This window comes from Ruditapes philippinarum, unplaced genomic scaffold, assembly GCF_026571515.1.
Source record: "Ruditapes philippinarum isolate M1 unplaced genomic scaffold, ASM2657151v2 ctg2360_1_1_1_1, whole genome shotgun sequence".
In the NCBI taxonomy this organism is placed as follows: Eukaryota; Metazoa; Mollusca; class Bivalvia; order Venerida; family Veneridae; genus Ruditapes; species Ruditapes philippinarum.
This window is the reverse complement of record NW_026856184.1, coordinates 102589-115704: the sequence shown is the minus strand read 5'-3', so window position 1 is coordinate 115704 and position 13116 is coordinate 102589. Positions and strand designations below refer to the sequence as shown.

Sequence of the window (13116 nt, the reverse complement as noted above, 5' to 3'; positions counted from 1 at the left end):
AGAAATCTAAAACATTTGGATGATGCAGAAGGACATCCTACTTATTGATCCGGTCTCCAAAGACTTTCTTCTTCATATTGTACTATCTTCTCGAAACAAACGTTTTTACATCAAATAAATTATAGTTAAACAGCATGTATCTTACACTCGATCGTAAATAGGATGTTGCTAAATTCGTCACTTATGTCATAGTCCGTTGCATTGACTGTGAATATCACTTCGTCTGTAAACACAAAGGGAGATAAGGCAAACAATGTATGTCTTGACTAAGATATGGTTAGATGTTCGGACACTCATTTCTTTTCGGACAAAACTCGTATTTTTATGTGAATGAACGTAGTTACAGATCGGAAAGAAAAATGTTAAGAAGTTATTTGTTTGACTTGCCGTATTCCTACGGTAGTATAAAGAATTAGTAACTTGATAAACTGTTTAAAATATTCCCAACCATACATTTGTTTAAAGAAAAATATATACTTTGCTCTCTAATTTTGGGTTGATTATTGGATCTTATGAATAAAATAGAAACATAGAATGAAGCAATTTTTGCTTAGTTAATATCCAGTTGGTGTATTGAAGTAGAGTTATGAAATTCGCGAAAGCAATACTCATTTAAGACTTTGTAGAATAGACATGTACATGTAATAGAAAGTGCAACGAAACAGGCTATCTGATTTGTACGAGGGGCGTAGCCCCCGAGTATAAATCAGATTTCCTATTGTTTTGATGTTCTTTCTCTTTTGTATCATAGTCAAACATATAACACGTTCTCTGTTGCCAAGAAAAAAGTAACCAATGAACGAGAATCTGAATATGATATCTCTGTCGCTTTACATTAGTCTGCTGTCACAATAAGTAAACCCCAGCAATAATGCCCCAATCAATGGGTATGCTCTGGAGTGCGGGTAACTAATACCTGAAAGGTCTGCAAACTATGAAACAATTATGTAGATATCTTGTTTATATGAATAATGAATAATCTTTAGACTTATACCTGTTTTTTGGCCTCTCGATAACGTATAGTTGCCAGGTAGATTTAAAAATACTGGCGCAACGTCATCAACGTCTGAAACTGTAACATTAAACGTCACTGTATACGTCACCTGCGGGACGTCACTATCTATCAACCTGCAGATTACATTTTGTAGTATAATTAAATATGTAAATGTTTGCTCGGAGACCTAAACGAATGAAAATGTTCATCATATCGAGTTACATTCGGTTAATGATATTAATTAATTACATTTTCTAGGTGTACATATCAGTTGGTCACATATTTGACGTCAAATAAGGATTTTACCAATTTGTGGGGGTGTTCTTGACATACTATACATTTATATTTTGGAAAAAACTCTGATATTTATTACCTTTTTGACTTTGAGATTACAACATATTTCGAGAAAGAACATTTCTTAGAGTATATATGAGCAAACTTACGTTGCAAGTAATGTAAATTAAGTGATAACATCTTAGTTGAGAAAACTTACGTTACAAGTAATGTAAATGTACTTATAACATCGTAGTTGAGCAAACTTACGTTGAAAGTAATGTAAATGTACTTATAACATCGTAGTTGAGCAAACTTACGTTGAAAGTAATGTAAATGTACTTATTACATCGTACTTGAGTAAACTTACGTTGAAAGTAATGTAAATGTACTTATTACATCGTAGTTGATCAAACTTACGTTGAAAGTAATGTAAATGTACTTATTACATCGTAGTTGAGCAAACTTACATTGAAAGTAATGTTAATGTACTTATTACATCGTAGTTGAGGAAACTTACGTTGAAAGTAATGTTAATGTACTTATAACATCGTAGTTGAGCAAACTTACGTTGAAAGTAATGTAAATGTACTTATTACATCGTAGATGAGCAAACTTACGTTGCAAGTAATGTAAATGTACTTATAACATCGTAGTTGAATAAACTTACGTTGCAAGTAATGTAAAATTACTGATAACATAGTAGTTAAGAAAACTAACGTTGCATGTAATGTAAATTTACTAATAACATCGTAGATGAAAAAACTTACATTGCAATTAATGTTAATTTACTGATAACATAGTAACTAAGGTGAGAAAACTTACGTTGCAAGTAATGTAAATTTACTGATAACCTCGTAGTTTAGACTAGAGACCAAGTCCAAGTACACATACGGTGGTTCGTCTATCAGAGCAAACAGTTGAGTGTCTTGGTCGGTGATGTTGTTATCTGTAGTTGCCTCATACTATATTAATTTCATAATTTTTGATAAATAAGATAATAAAATGACTTTAGAATTCTCCAATGTAAATATACGACACAAAACATTGTTTAAGTAGACCAGTAATGATGTTTGTAACCATTATACCTACATATATCTACAGATATTTCTAAATAGAAACGACCTTTTTCAAAATTCAACTGTTTTCATAGGCGCATTTACACGTTTAATCTCATGACGCATTTTAAAAAGGACATTTGTATGATATATCGTAAGCCATAAATTAAATTATTCTTTAATTACAGTTTTAAGCGCTACTAGTGTAAACTTTAACGTTATAATAACCATATAAATCTTTTTGTCACTGAAATCTAAACAGATTTGTTTTGTCTTTTACATGACCTGCTTCTAAAAATGACAACAAATAAATACAACGGAAATTGAACTACCGATATATAAGATTAATTATAAAACAACATGTTTTAATTGAAAATAAAATGAAAATCATTCTAATTAACCAATCGCATCTTTTTTACCCTTTCCGTCAGTCTTCGTATTATAAATCATTGACAATAAACGTCATTTATACTAAGGGAAACAAATTTTAAAATAGGAAAGTAATTTACCAGCGGAGTTATCTGTAGATTAATGGATCCTGTGTAGGTGAGGACTATCACACACACGGTGTCGTTGACACGTCCGGTTGTTAGGTCTTCCGGTACTGTGATCTCAATTGTGTCTTCATTATTAGGACTGGTTAAGTTTATTCCCTCTGTTAAATATCAATATGAATATTGTTTTTAAAATATTACGTCAGAGACTTATATAACAGAATATAAATAGCTTTTCCTCATACTCTGCGAGGTGCTCTGAATATTAATTAGGGCTCTTACAAGAGTGGCCTTCTCCCTCCGACAATATTGAAATAAGGGTTTGATTAACCATCCTGTATATCGTTAAATTTGTTTTAATTGTATGTACATAAATTATTTTTAACACTTTTATTTATCCTATTTTACTTGTATTAATTTCTAAATCCTACCCCGCCCTGGGTTTCAAAACAGAAAATTTCCTTATCAAAAGGAAAAAAAATAAAACACAAACAAATAATATTGACATAAGTAAAAAAGAAAGAAAGAAAAAATCGAATTTTCTGAAACAAACAAGTTATTTTCTTTTTTTCTTTTCTTTAAAAAAAGAAGGATATTTGGTACATGTATTCAAACTAATAGTAGTAAGTGCCGATAAAAAACGCGAATTTTCTGGTCAACCCTATGATAAATATTTGTAAAAAAATGCATGTACTGGTATATGTTATTTTACATACTGAATACTTCTGTGAATGAAAACATAAATCCGTAAAAATTGTCAGCTGAGTTTGTTGTAAATTCGATTTCAATATAGTTTCCGGTAACGTCGAGCGGGAAATTGGTGTGCTCATAATCGACAGCACGTGTGCATACGACTGCTGTGTCCACTGACGATTCTTCTCCAACTGAAAAGCAAAATAAATAAATGAGCCGTGTCACGACAAAACCAACATAATGGGTTTGCGACCAGCATGGATCCAGACCAGCCTGCGCATCCGAGCAGTCTGATCAGGATCCATGTTGTTCGCTATCAGTTTCTCTACTTGTTATAGGGTTTGTAAGCGAACAGCATGGATCCTGATCAGACTGCGCTGATGCGCAGACTGGTCTGGATCCATGCTGGTCGCAAACCCATTATGTTGGTTTTGTCTTGACGCGGCTCAAATAGTTTAGAGTATGTCAATACAACCTCTAGAATTGTTGTTGTTATTGTTTGATAACTAACGTCTTAGTTCAAGGATCAGGGATTCAAGCCAATCACTTTCGAGAGGAATTAAGCAGTATTGGCGTCATATGATAAATCATGATCGTAACCCGAGTAGGGCTCGAACTCATGATTCCTGTATTGAAAGGCAGCGTCCTTGACCACTAGGTCCCCTGACACTATTCATGGCACAATCGTTTCGTCACATCACAACAGTACTGCAGGAAGTGGACACGAACGTGGTCTATAAAATGTTTTTATACAATGTTGATTACAATAATGAATTCTTATGGACGAGTATACATTAAATTTTGTCAAACCTATATTGGATGAGGACATAGCTGAGTCTAATATAGCTTTTGCAGCAGTGTCCAATATAACCAGTATTGTTCTCTTCAATTAATAATGACCTGTTTATTTCACATATTTTGACAACTGGACAGAACTGTGTTACTTCAAGTACAATAAAGAAATCCATATGATATTTTACCCTGAAAATAAACGAGGCTAGGTGGAGTACGGTATACATTTGATATATATCTATATTTTTGACTCTGAAAATGAAAACGAGGTACGACGTGTATTTAATATAGATTTTTTGGATTTTTGAATTGAAAACGCCGCCATATACTAGCTTCTATTATACTATATGCATTTAATGTAGCTAATGTATTATTTGCCTCTGGGAATGGAAATGACATGGTGGCTGATTTGTGCCATTCGTGTTTTTTTCCCGCAACCCCGCCAAGCGAAAAGTCGAAAATTAACAAGTTAAAATGGCGAGGGCGCGCAGCAAAAACATGCTAATTAGCGAGGGCACGGGGCGAAGTTTAATAAATAAAACTTCGCTTCGCGGCGCCCCCGCCGTTTTATTTCTTAAATCTCACCCTGCGCCTCGCGCGGCGAAGTTTTATTTATTAAACTTCGCCCTGCGCCCTCGCTAATTTGCGTGTTTTTGCTGCGCTCCCCCGCCATTTTAACTTGCTACTTTTCGACTTTTCGCTTGGCGGGGTTGCGGGAAAAAAAACACGAATGGCACAAATCAGCCACCATAAAACGAGGCATAATTGTTTATGATTTCTATTTGAACATCACAAGGTTCAAACGTTGACGGTTCATTGGTTATACATTGTTTTTTTTTAAAGTTGTGAGTAAAAATAAAAGTAATATGAGGACAGTTTGAATATCATAATCATATATCATAAATGTCGTTTTGAAAAATTAATCATATCTATATTATTTTTCAAGACAATTTTGAAATACCATTTACCCTTATGTAGCAAAATAGTATGTGACATAATGTTTGCAGATCAATTGATCATTATCAAGGTGAATAATGGCTTATTTGTCGGCGACTTTTGCCTTGAAAATAAATCCCAGAATGACACATATAACTGTTCTACATTTGTAAGATGATAATATTGAATCTTTTTCATATATATTTGTGTAAATTTACCGCTTATAAATCGGAGCGCATCGTTTGCACATCCTTTGGAGACTTCAATGTCCAGAAATGTCATGTTGAACGTTACGCCATAGTACAATGTTTGTGGATAGATTCTTATAATGCAAGAAAAATTACTGAAAGTAGAACATGATAATTATATAGTTCCAAAGACTTGTTAATAACCAGAACACAACAGAACGTTATCTATTTGACTTGAAAACATGATTTTTATAATATATTCAATTTGATAAAAATGAAAAAAAAACATTTTTCAATACTTATTTTCAATGAATTATAACAAACTTTAAAGACAAGAATATTATCACGTTATATTTTAAAGACGTTATTTATTATTAAACAAAAATTGATATCATAGCGTTGAAAAAAAAATCAATATTTCATGTTCGTTACATGTAATCATTTATATCATTACGTTACTGTCTAAATCCATAGAAATATACTATCCTTCAAACTTCTGAAATTTCTTCAAAAATGAATTTTGGCTAGCCATTTATTTTCGATTTCTTTTCGTTTTTTTTCGACAACAAATAAATTGTGACTAACAAGTCCGTAGATTTGTTATAGTATCGTTCTTTGAAATAAAATGGCATTTCGCTAACGTTTCGTGTTCGTGTGTGTCTTAGAAAATTTTGTCAAATGTTTGTCCGAAATTAAACCCAACCTTTCTCCAACATGATATGAAATTTGATCAACTGAATTCAAAACTTTTGCATTCGACAGTTCAATCAAAATTACATGAAATTTGACTAACCTTTCATACTCGTAAGGAAAATTGGGAGACATGATATATTGTCTTTCTGTGGATGCTGTAAGGTTACTGCTGCCATCGCACGCTGGTTGCAGATCTATCAAGAACAGTCAATAACAAACTTATTACACGGAGATGAAGTCAGTATTACATTTATTTACATAACATACTGTTAATACAAAGCCTCTTAAAGTGTATTTTTACGTATTCACGTATCTCGTTTAAATTACATTTATTTAATTCTATTTCTGAAATAGTGTGCTATATCAGAAAATTATACATCCATCATATCATTTTGTTTATAACAAATATGAAAAAAATTGGGTGGAGTCAAAACTCATATCTATTTTTGCGACAACTTTCTCAGATGATATTCTATGGCCGTCAGAAGCTTCAGATATTCATTTCATTATCAGACATTATGTGGTTATGTTTTTCTCAAACAAGATGGCAGAGGTAATTGTATATTGAACCGCGTCAATGTATTAATTAATTACTGCCCGTTGTACATTTGCAGCTACATAGCAAATTGAAGTTTCCGCATACAACTCTTATTCTTTGCTTATTTCATTGAAGGTACAATAAAATAAAAAGGATTATTTTTTGTTTGTTCCATTTTTTTTGTGAAATATGGGACATATTTATATGATAAAATTCAATTCATTTAAATAAATGGTAATATGGAATCTGATCATGTTTCGTGAATATGTATTCCATATTTCACTCAAACGAAAAATGAATGCCTCTTTTTATGTATAATATATTGTTGGTGGCATGCTCGGTTAAATAATTGAATAGAATATCATAATATATATATTTTTTACTTGACTTGAACTTAAAGATATAATTGTGTTTCGTTTGAAATTCGAAAGTCATTACACGATTTATCTCACAGGCAAATATAATATCTAATAAAAGTGATTGATGTTGTTGTTATAAACCAGTGTTAAATAGCTTAGTTCCATTTGAAATACAAATTTACATACTTTGTTAAGGTATCAGTATTTAATAGTCACTGTAAGGAGATATGTTACATAATGATATTAATTTTATTGCCAACGTGCATTGGATAAAAGTGTATAAATTATGTTATGTTTCGCACCTGAACTGTTACTAAACACAAGCATATTGAAGCCTTCATATTGCACGGCATAGTCCGATGTCAAAGTTGCATACAGTGTATCACTGGATGACACTAATGCGTTAATGTCATCATCGTTCGCCCAACATAATTTTGCAAGTTGCGTTGCTGAAGTATCCACTGAAATCGAAAAGACAGACATTAAAATCTTCGACGCCAATATCGCACAATACCACGAAAGACCGGTAGGGCCATTTCAACTTCATGAAATTCTCAATTTCAACTTCTAAAATTCACGATTTCAATTTCATGAATTAACGGTTCCAGCTTCATAATTTCAACTTTAGGAATTCCCGATTTCATCTTCATGAATTCCCGATTTCAACTTCATGAATTCCCGATTTCATCTTTATGAATTCCCGATTTCAACTTCATGAATTCACGATTTCAACTTCAGGAATTTACGATTTCAACTTTAAGAATTCATGATTTGAACTACAGAAGTTAAAATCGTGAATTCGTGAAATTGAAATCGTGAATTCTTGAAGTTTAAATCCTGAATTCATGAAGTTGAAATCCTGAATTCGTGACGTTGAAATCGTGAATTCATGAAGTTAAATTCGTGAAGTTGAAATCGTGAATTCATGAAGTTGAAATCGTGAATTCGAGAAGTTGAAATTGTGAATTCGTGAAAGTGAAATCGTGAAATTGAAAACGGAAGTTCAGGAAGATAAAATCGGGAATTCATGAAGTTGAAATGTCCCCACCGACTTTCGCACAATACCGCGTTTTCTACTGTAATGACCAAGTTTCCAAATTACGGCCAGCTTATGACCCCACTGTGATTTCGGTGGTTTCTTTCATGCTGATCCAAAGCACCCCATTGCTCGGCGTTCAGTGCAATCCCCACCCGTGCCATTGCATTGCTGTGGCGATTGTTCTTAGCTTAGTACTGCAGTACTCTTAATTCATCCGTGAGAAAGTCAAAGTTTAAGAAACAATTTTAGTGTTGAATTTCGAAGGATAGAAAAGAATGTGTTTTTTTTTCATAACTCTATTTTTTTTTAAAATGCGTCACAATTTTACGCCCGGCATGCTGAATGTTTCCAATAGAACGTTGAATTGTCAATACGAGGTTTAATTAAGGAAACATAAAATTTTCAGCTGTGACACATTTAAAAATCTATAATTATGTAATGGTATTTGGTTATAAGATTCGTCTTATCTTAAAATTCACGCATACTTTTAATACTTACACATTATGAAATAACATTATCTTTATTAAATAAGCAGACGTCAATTATGTAACAGAAGACGTCAATTAAATAAAACCAGACGTAATTAAATAAATGCAGACGTCCATTATGTAAAAAAACAGGCATCAATTAAATAAAAGCAGACGTCAATTAAGTAAATGCTGACATCAATTATGTAAAAGCAGACACTAATTAAGTAAATGCTGACATCAATTATGTAAAAGCAGACGTCAATTAATTGAGGAAAAGAAACAAACTTACCTCCATCGTAGATGGCAAGGTAGTCATATTTACAAGGGGCGGTTATTCCCTCTAGATTAAGAAATTCGATATTAACTGTTATTCTATCGCTTGGAGACGGGGCTTTTAATATCCATGCACAGTCTGAGTTCCTGAATAAAGAAAAAAAATGGCCCTGCTATTGTCATGTTGTCATTGTGCATAGTTTTGTACTACATGTACCTAAAAAGATGTTTAAATAATTCTGTCATTCAACATGTATAATGCTTATAATATCCCTTCTACCTCTTTTTTTGAAACATGTACTGCAGTACACTCCGATCTTCGGAAGTTTCCGTAACTTCTTAAAAAACTTAAAATAAATTATGCTTCGACGTTTTATAACAAAACTTGGTAAATAAAAATGCTTTTATATAGATTATTGATAATAATGTATAGGAATTGATCAGATTTGTGGAATTTAAAGGTTTACTGGCATAACAATTTCATATATACATGTACTTACGGTTCATAAAATTCAGGGTAGTTTGGGGATGACACATAATACGGCAGAGATGTGATATTGACTTGTAGAGGCCTTGTAGCATCGTCACACTGGCCAGCAACTAGATTTATACCATATAGAATGACAAATATAGTACATGTATGTTTAATTATGAAACATCTTTTAACATTACTTGTGTATCAATGTAAAGAATGCAATGACATGGCCATCTTATTATTCCATCTATTTTGTTATTTTCTCAAATGATTTTCATTTCACATTGAATTAGTTACATTCCTTACATAATTAAAAACACGTGTACTTTTTTGTTTGGTATACCCCCTATATGTAAACAAACAATAAAATAATCATAGCTTAGTACCAGATGAAGACATATTCTGTCGCACAACAAATGGTAAATAATAGAATTTTAAACATAACAGTGCAGATACTTTATTCTTGACTTGACAAATGTACAATCAAACATTGTCATACAAATATATAAACCATTTTACAATAATTATACATATAAACTCAGATCTAAACATTGCCCTTTCAAATTAAAGTAGACTTTGAATTTTTAATATATTTTAGTTGTTTAAACTGTTTCTAAGGTATTTTCTTATGAACAATCGCATTTCTTACATACAAGAAAAAATTCACAAGTCTGATTTCAGCATAAAGATGAATTTTAGCATACAAGGTCTAGTATAATAGTATCTTGCTTTAAACATACATGTATATTATTTTGTTATATCATTATAACAAGGACAAATTAAAATTTGAAAATAAAATGAAATAGTATTGATTTTCTCTCATATAGCTTACAATTTATAACCTGTCTCTCACTGTGGCGCCATTATACGAAGCAAACCGCTAAATGTCGTACTTGCCGCTTAATGTCGCACTTGCCGCACTTGCCGCTAAATACCGCACTTGCCGCTAAATCTCGTACCAATGCCGGTTAATATCGCAATTGTAACGTTAAATGTTACACGATTTCCCTTATTCTTACTATACCGTTAACTGTCGCAACATCTAAAATTGGTATCGTGTCAATATTTCTGTTATGTAAAGGATTTGAGGAAGTCTATGGATTGACTTTAAACTTAAAGCTGGACATTCTTTAACAATATCTGCCTGAAAGTTGGTCTGAATGTCTAGCTAGCTTCACATACCAGCTCGATATTTAAAAGGGAAAGAAAATAATAATGTCGAGCTGAATGTCTAGCCAGCTTCTCATACCTGCTCAAATAGAGACACAAAAACCAAATGTCGAGTTGAATGCTGTGATGATTTTCTAGCCAGCGTCACATCCAAATTTGACATTCAAATAAGGGACATAAAAATAAATGTCGAGCTGAATGTTTTGATGAATGTCCAGCCAGCTTCACATCCCAGCTCTGCATTCCAAAAGGAGGGAAAAAAGATTGTCGGTCTGACTGTTGTGCTGATGTCCAGCTTCACATCCCATCTCGATATTGAAAAAAAAAAAAAAAAAAAAAAAAAAAATAAATAAATAAATAAAAAACCAAAAACGAAGAAAAAAAATCGAACTAAATGTTGAGGTGAATGTCGTGCCAGCTTCACATCCCAGCTCGACACTGCAAAAAGAAACAAAAAGCCAATTTCGAGCTGAATGTTGTGCCGAATGCCTAGTCAGCTTCACATTTCATCTCCACATTTATAAATCTAATGTCGAACTGAATGTTTTATCTCTGTGCTAACTTCATGGACTTGATCAGAGAACCAGCTATCTTTCAGATTTGTAAAGGATTTGTAAATATGGTTGAAATCGAAATCATCTTGATCGGTATTATAAATTGACGGCCATTTTGTATGCCGATAAATTTTTCATTGCCAGTTTACGCTTTTGAACTTCTCTAGCTAAATCACGACCGACAATTTACTTGTTGGCCTAACCTGGCGGTCTGATAGTTACACACAAGACGATACTTACATGTCAGAAAATTATATCATTTGATTCTTGTCACTTATGATCAAGATTTTTTAATGGCAACAAGCGATGTTATAGGAAATTGTTGCGCGTTAAGAGACCAGAAATGTGCCATACAACCAAACTCAATCGCATGTTCGGTGGTTTTAGCACGGATTAACGTTTGAGTTCAATAGAAAAGAAAGCCTTGTTTAAAAGGTTAAAGGGTAGCAAGTACCGTAGATGACCGAATTAAGAATTAATTATTTTTATTGTGTCTTGAACTCATCGAACATATTGAATGTGCTTAATAAATTATCTTTAAGCGATTATAAATGTGATTTATATAAAAATAATCAATTTGATTTTCAGATTGTAGAATGCTAGTACTTACAACAATATATACAATATTAGCAGTCTGATACAGATTTCTTTTTATTTTGAGTTGCACAAACACAGAAAGTTCACATTGGCGAAGAAAGACCTCAGGTCTCCGTGCGTTATTTCAGACTTGCGTTATTTCAGACATGCGTTATTTCAGACATGCGTTATTTCAGACGTGGGTTATTTCAGACGTGGGTTATGTCAGACATGCGTTATTTCAGACGTGCGTTATTTCAGACGTGGGTTATTTCAGACGTGGGTTATTTCAGACGTGGGTTATTTCAGACGTGGGTTATTTCAGACATGCGTTATTTCAGACGTGGGTTATTTCAGACATGCGTTATTTCAGACGTGGGTTATTTCAGACGTGGGTTATTTCAGACATGCGTTATTTCAGACATGGGTTATTTCAGACGTGGGTTATTTCAGACTTGGGTTATTTCAGACTTGGGTTATTTCAGACGTGGGTTATTTCAGACGTGGGTTATTTCAGACGTGCGTTATTTCAGACGTGGGTTATTTCAGACATGCGTTATTTCAGACGTAGGTTATTTCAGACGTGGGTTATTTCAGACATGCGTTATTTCAGACATGCGTTATTTCAGACATGCGTTATTTCAGACATGCGTTATTTCAGACTTGGGTTATTTCAGACGTGGGTTATTTCAGACGTGGGTTATTTCAGACATGGGTTATTTCAGACGTGGTTATTTCAGACATGCGTTATTTCAGACTTGGGTTATTTCAGACGTGGGTTATTTCAGACGTGGGTTATTTCAGACATGCGTTATTTCAGACATGCGTTATTTCAGACATGCGTTATTTCAGACTTGGGTTATTTCAGACTTGGGTTATTTCAGACATGCGTTATTTCAGACATGCGTTATTTCAGACGTGGGTTATTTCAGACATGCGTTATTTCAGACATGCGTTATTTCAGACGTGGGTTATTTCAGACGTGGGTTATTTCAGACGTGGGTTATTTCAGACGTGGGTTATTTCAGACGTGCGTTATTTCAGACATGCGTTATTTCAGACGTGGGTTATTTCAGACATGCGTTATTTCAGACATGCGTTATTTCAGACATGCGTTATTTCAGACGTGGGTTATTTCAGACATGCGTTATTTCAGACATGGGTTATTTCAGACATGCGTTATTTCAGACGTGGGTTATTTCAGACGTGGGTTATTTCAGACATGCGTTATTTCAGACATGCGTTATTTCAGACGTGGGTTATTTCAGACATGCGTTATTTCAGACATGCGTTATTTCAGACATGCGTTATTTCAGACGTGGGTTATTTCAGACATGCGTTATTTCAGACATGCGTTATTTCAGACATGCGTTATTTCAGACGTGGGTTATTTCAGACGTGGGTTATGTCAGACATAAACGGGAACCTCAATAGAATCAGCGATCTTCCGTAAACTAAGTGTGGTATCTTCCTCATATGAAAGAATACTACGCCACTGGCTGGATTAGAAATCACAGCAGTGAGGAGCAGGTACATCGACA

At 33.4% G+C, this 13116-nt stretch overlaps 1 protein-coding gene across 1 annotated transcript; it reads right to left on the bottom strand.

Annotated features, from left to right (window-relative positions):
* Window positions 1-145: 145 nt before the first annotated feature.
* Window positions 146-10753, bottom strand: LOC132745709 (cubilin-like; the record flags this gene model as incomplete). Its single annotated transcript, XM_060734673.1, has 11 exons — window positions 10723-10753; window positions 9301-9400; window positions 8817-8947; window positions 7321-7479; window positions 6222-6315; window positions 5459-5583; window positions 3536-3703; window positions 2835-2980; window positions 2093-2232; window positions 995-1128; window positions 146-223 (listed from the first exon to the last, which is right to left on the bottom strand). Coding segments are annotated over exons 1-11 (1306 nt in total), but the record flags the coding sequence as incomplete, so codon positions are not given.
* Window positions 10754-13116: the final 2363 nt, after the last annotated feature.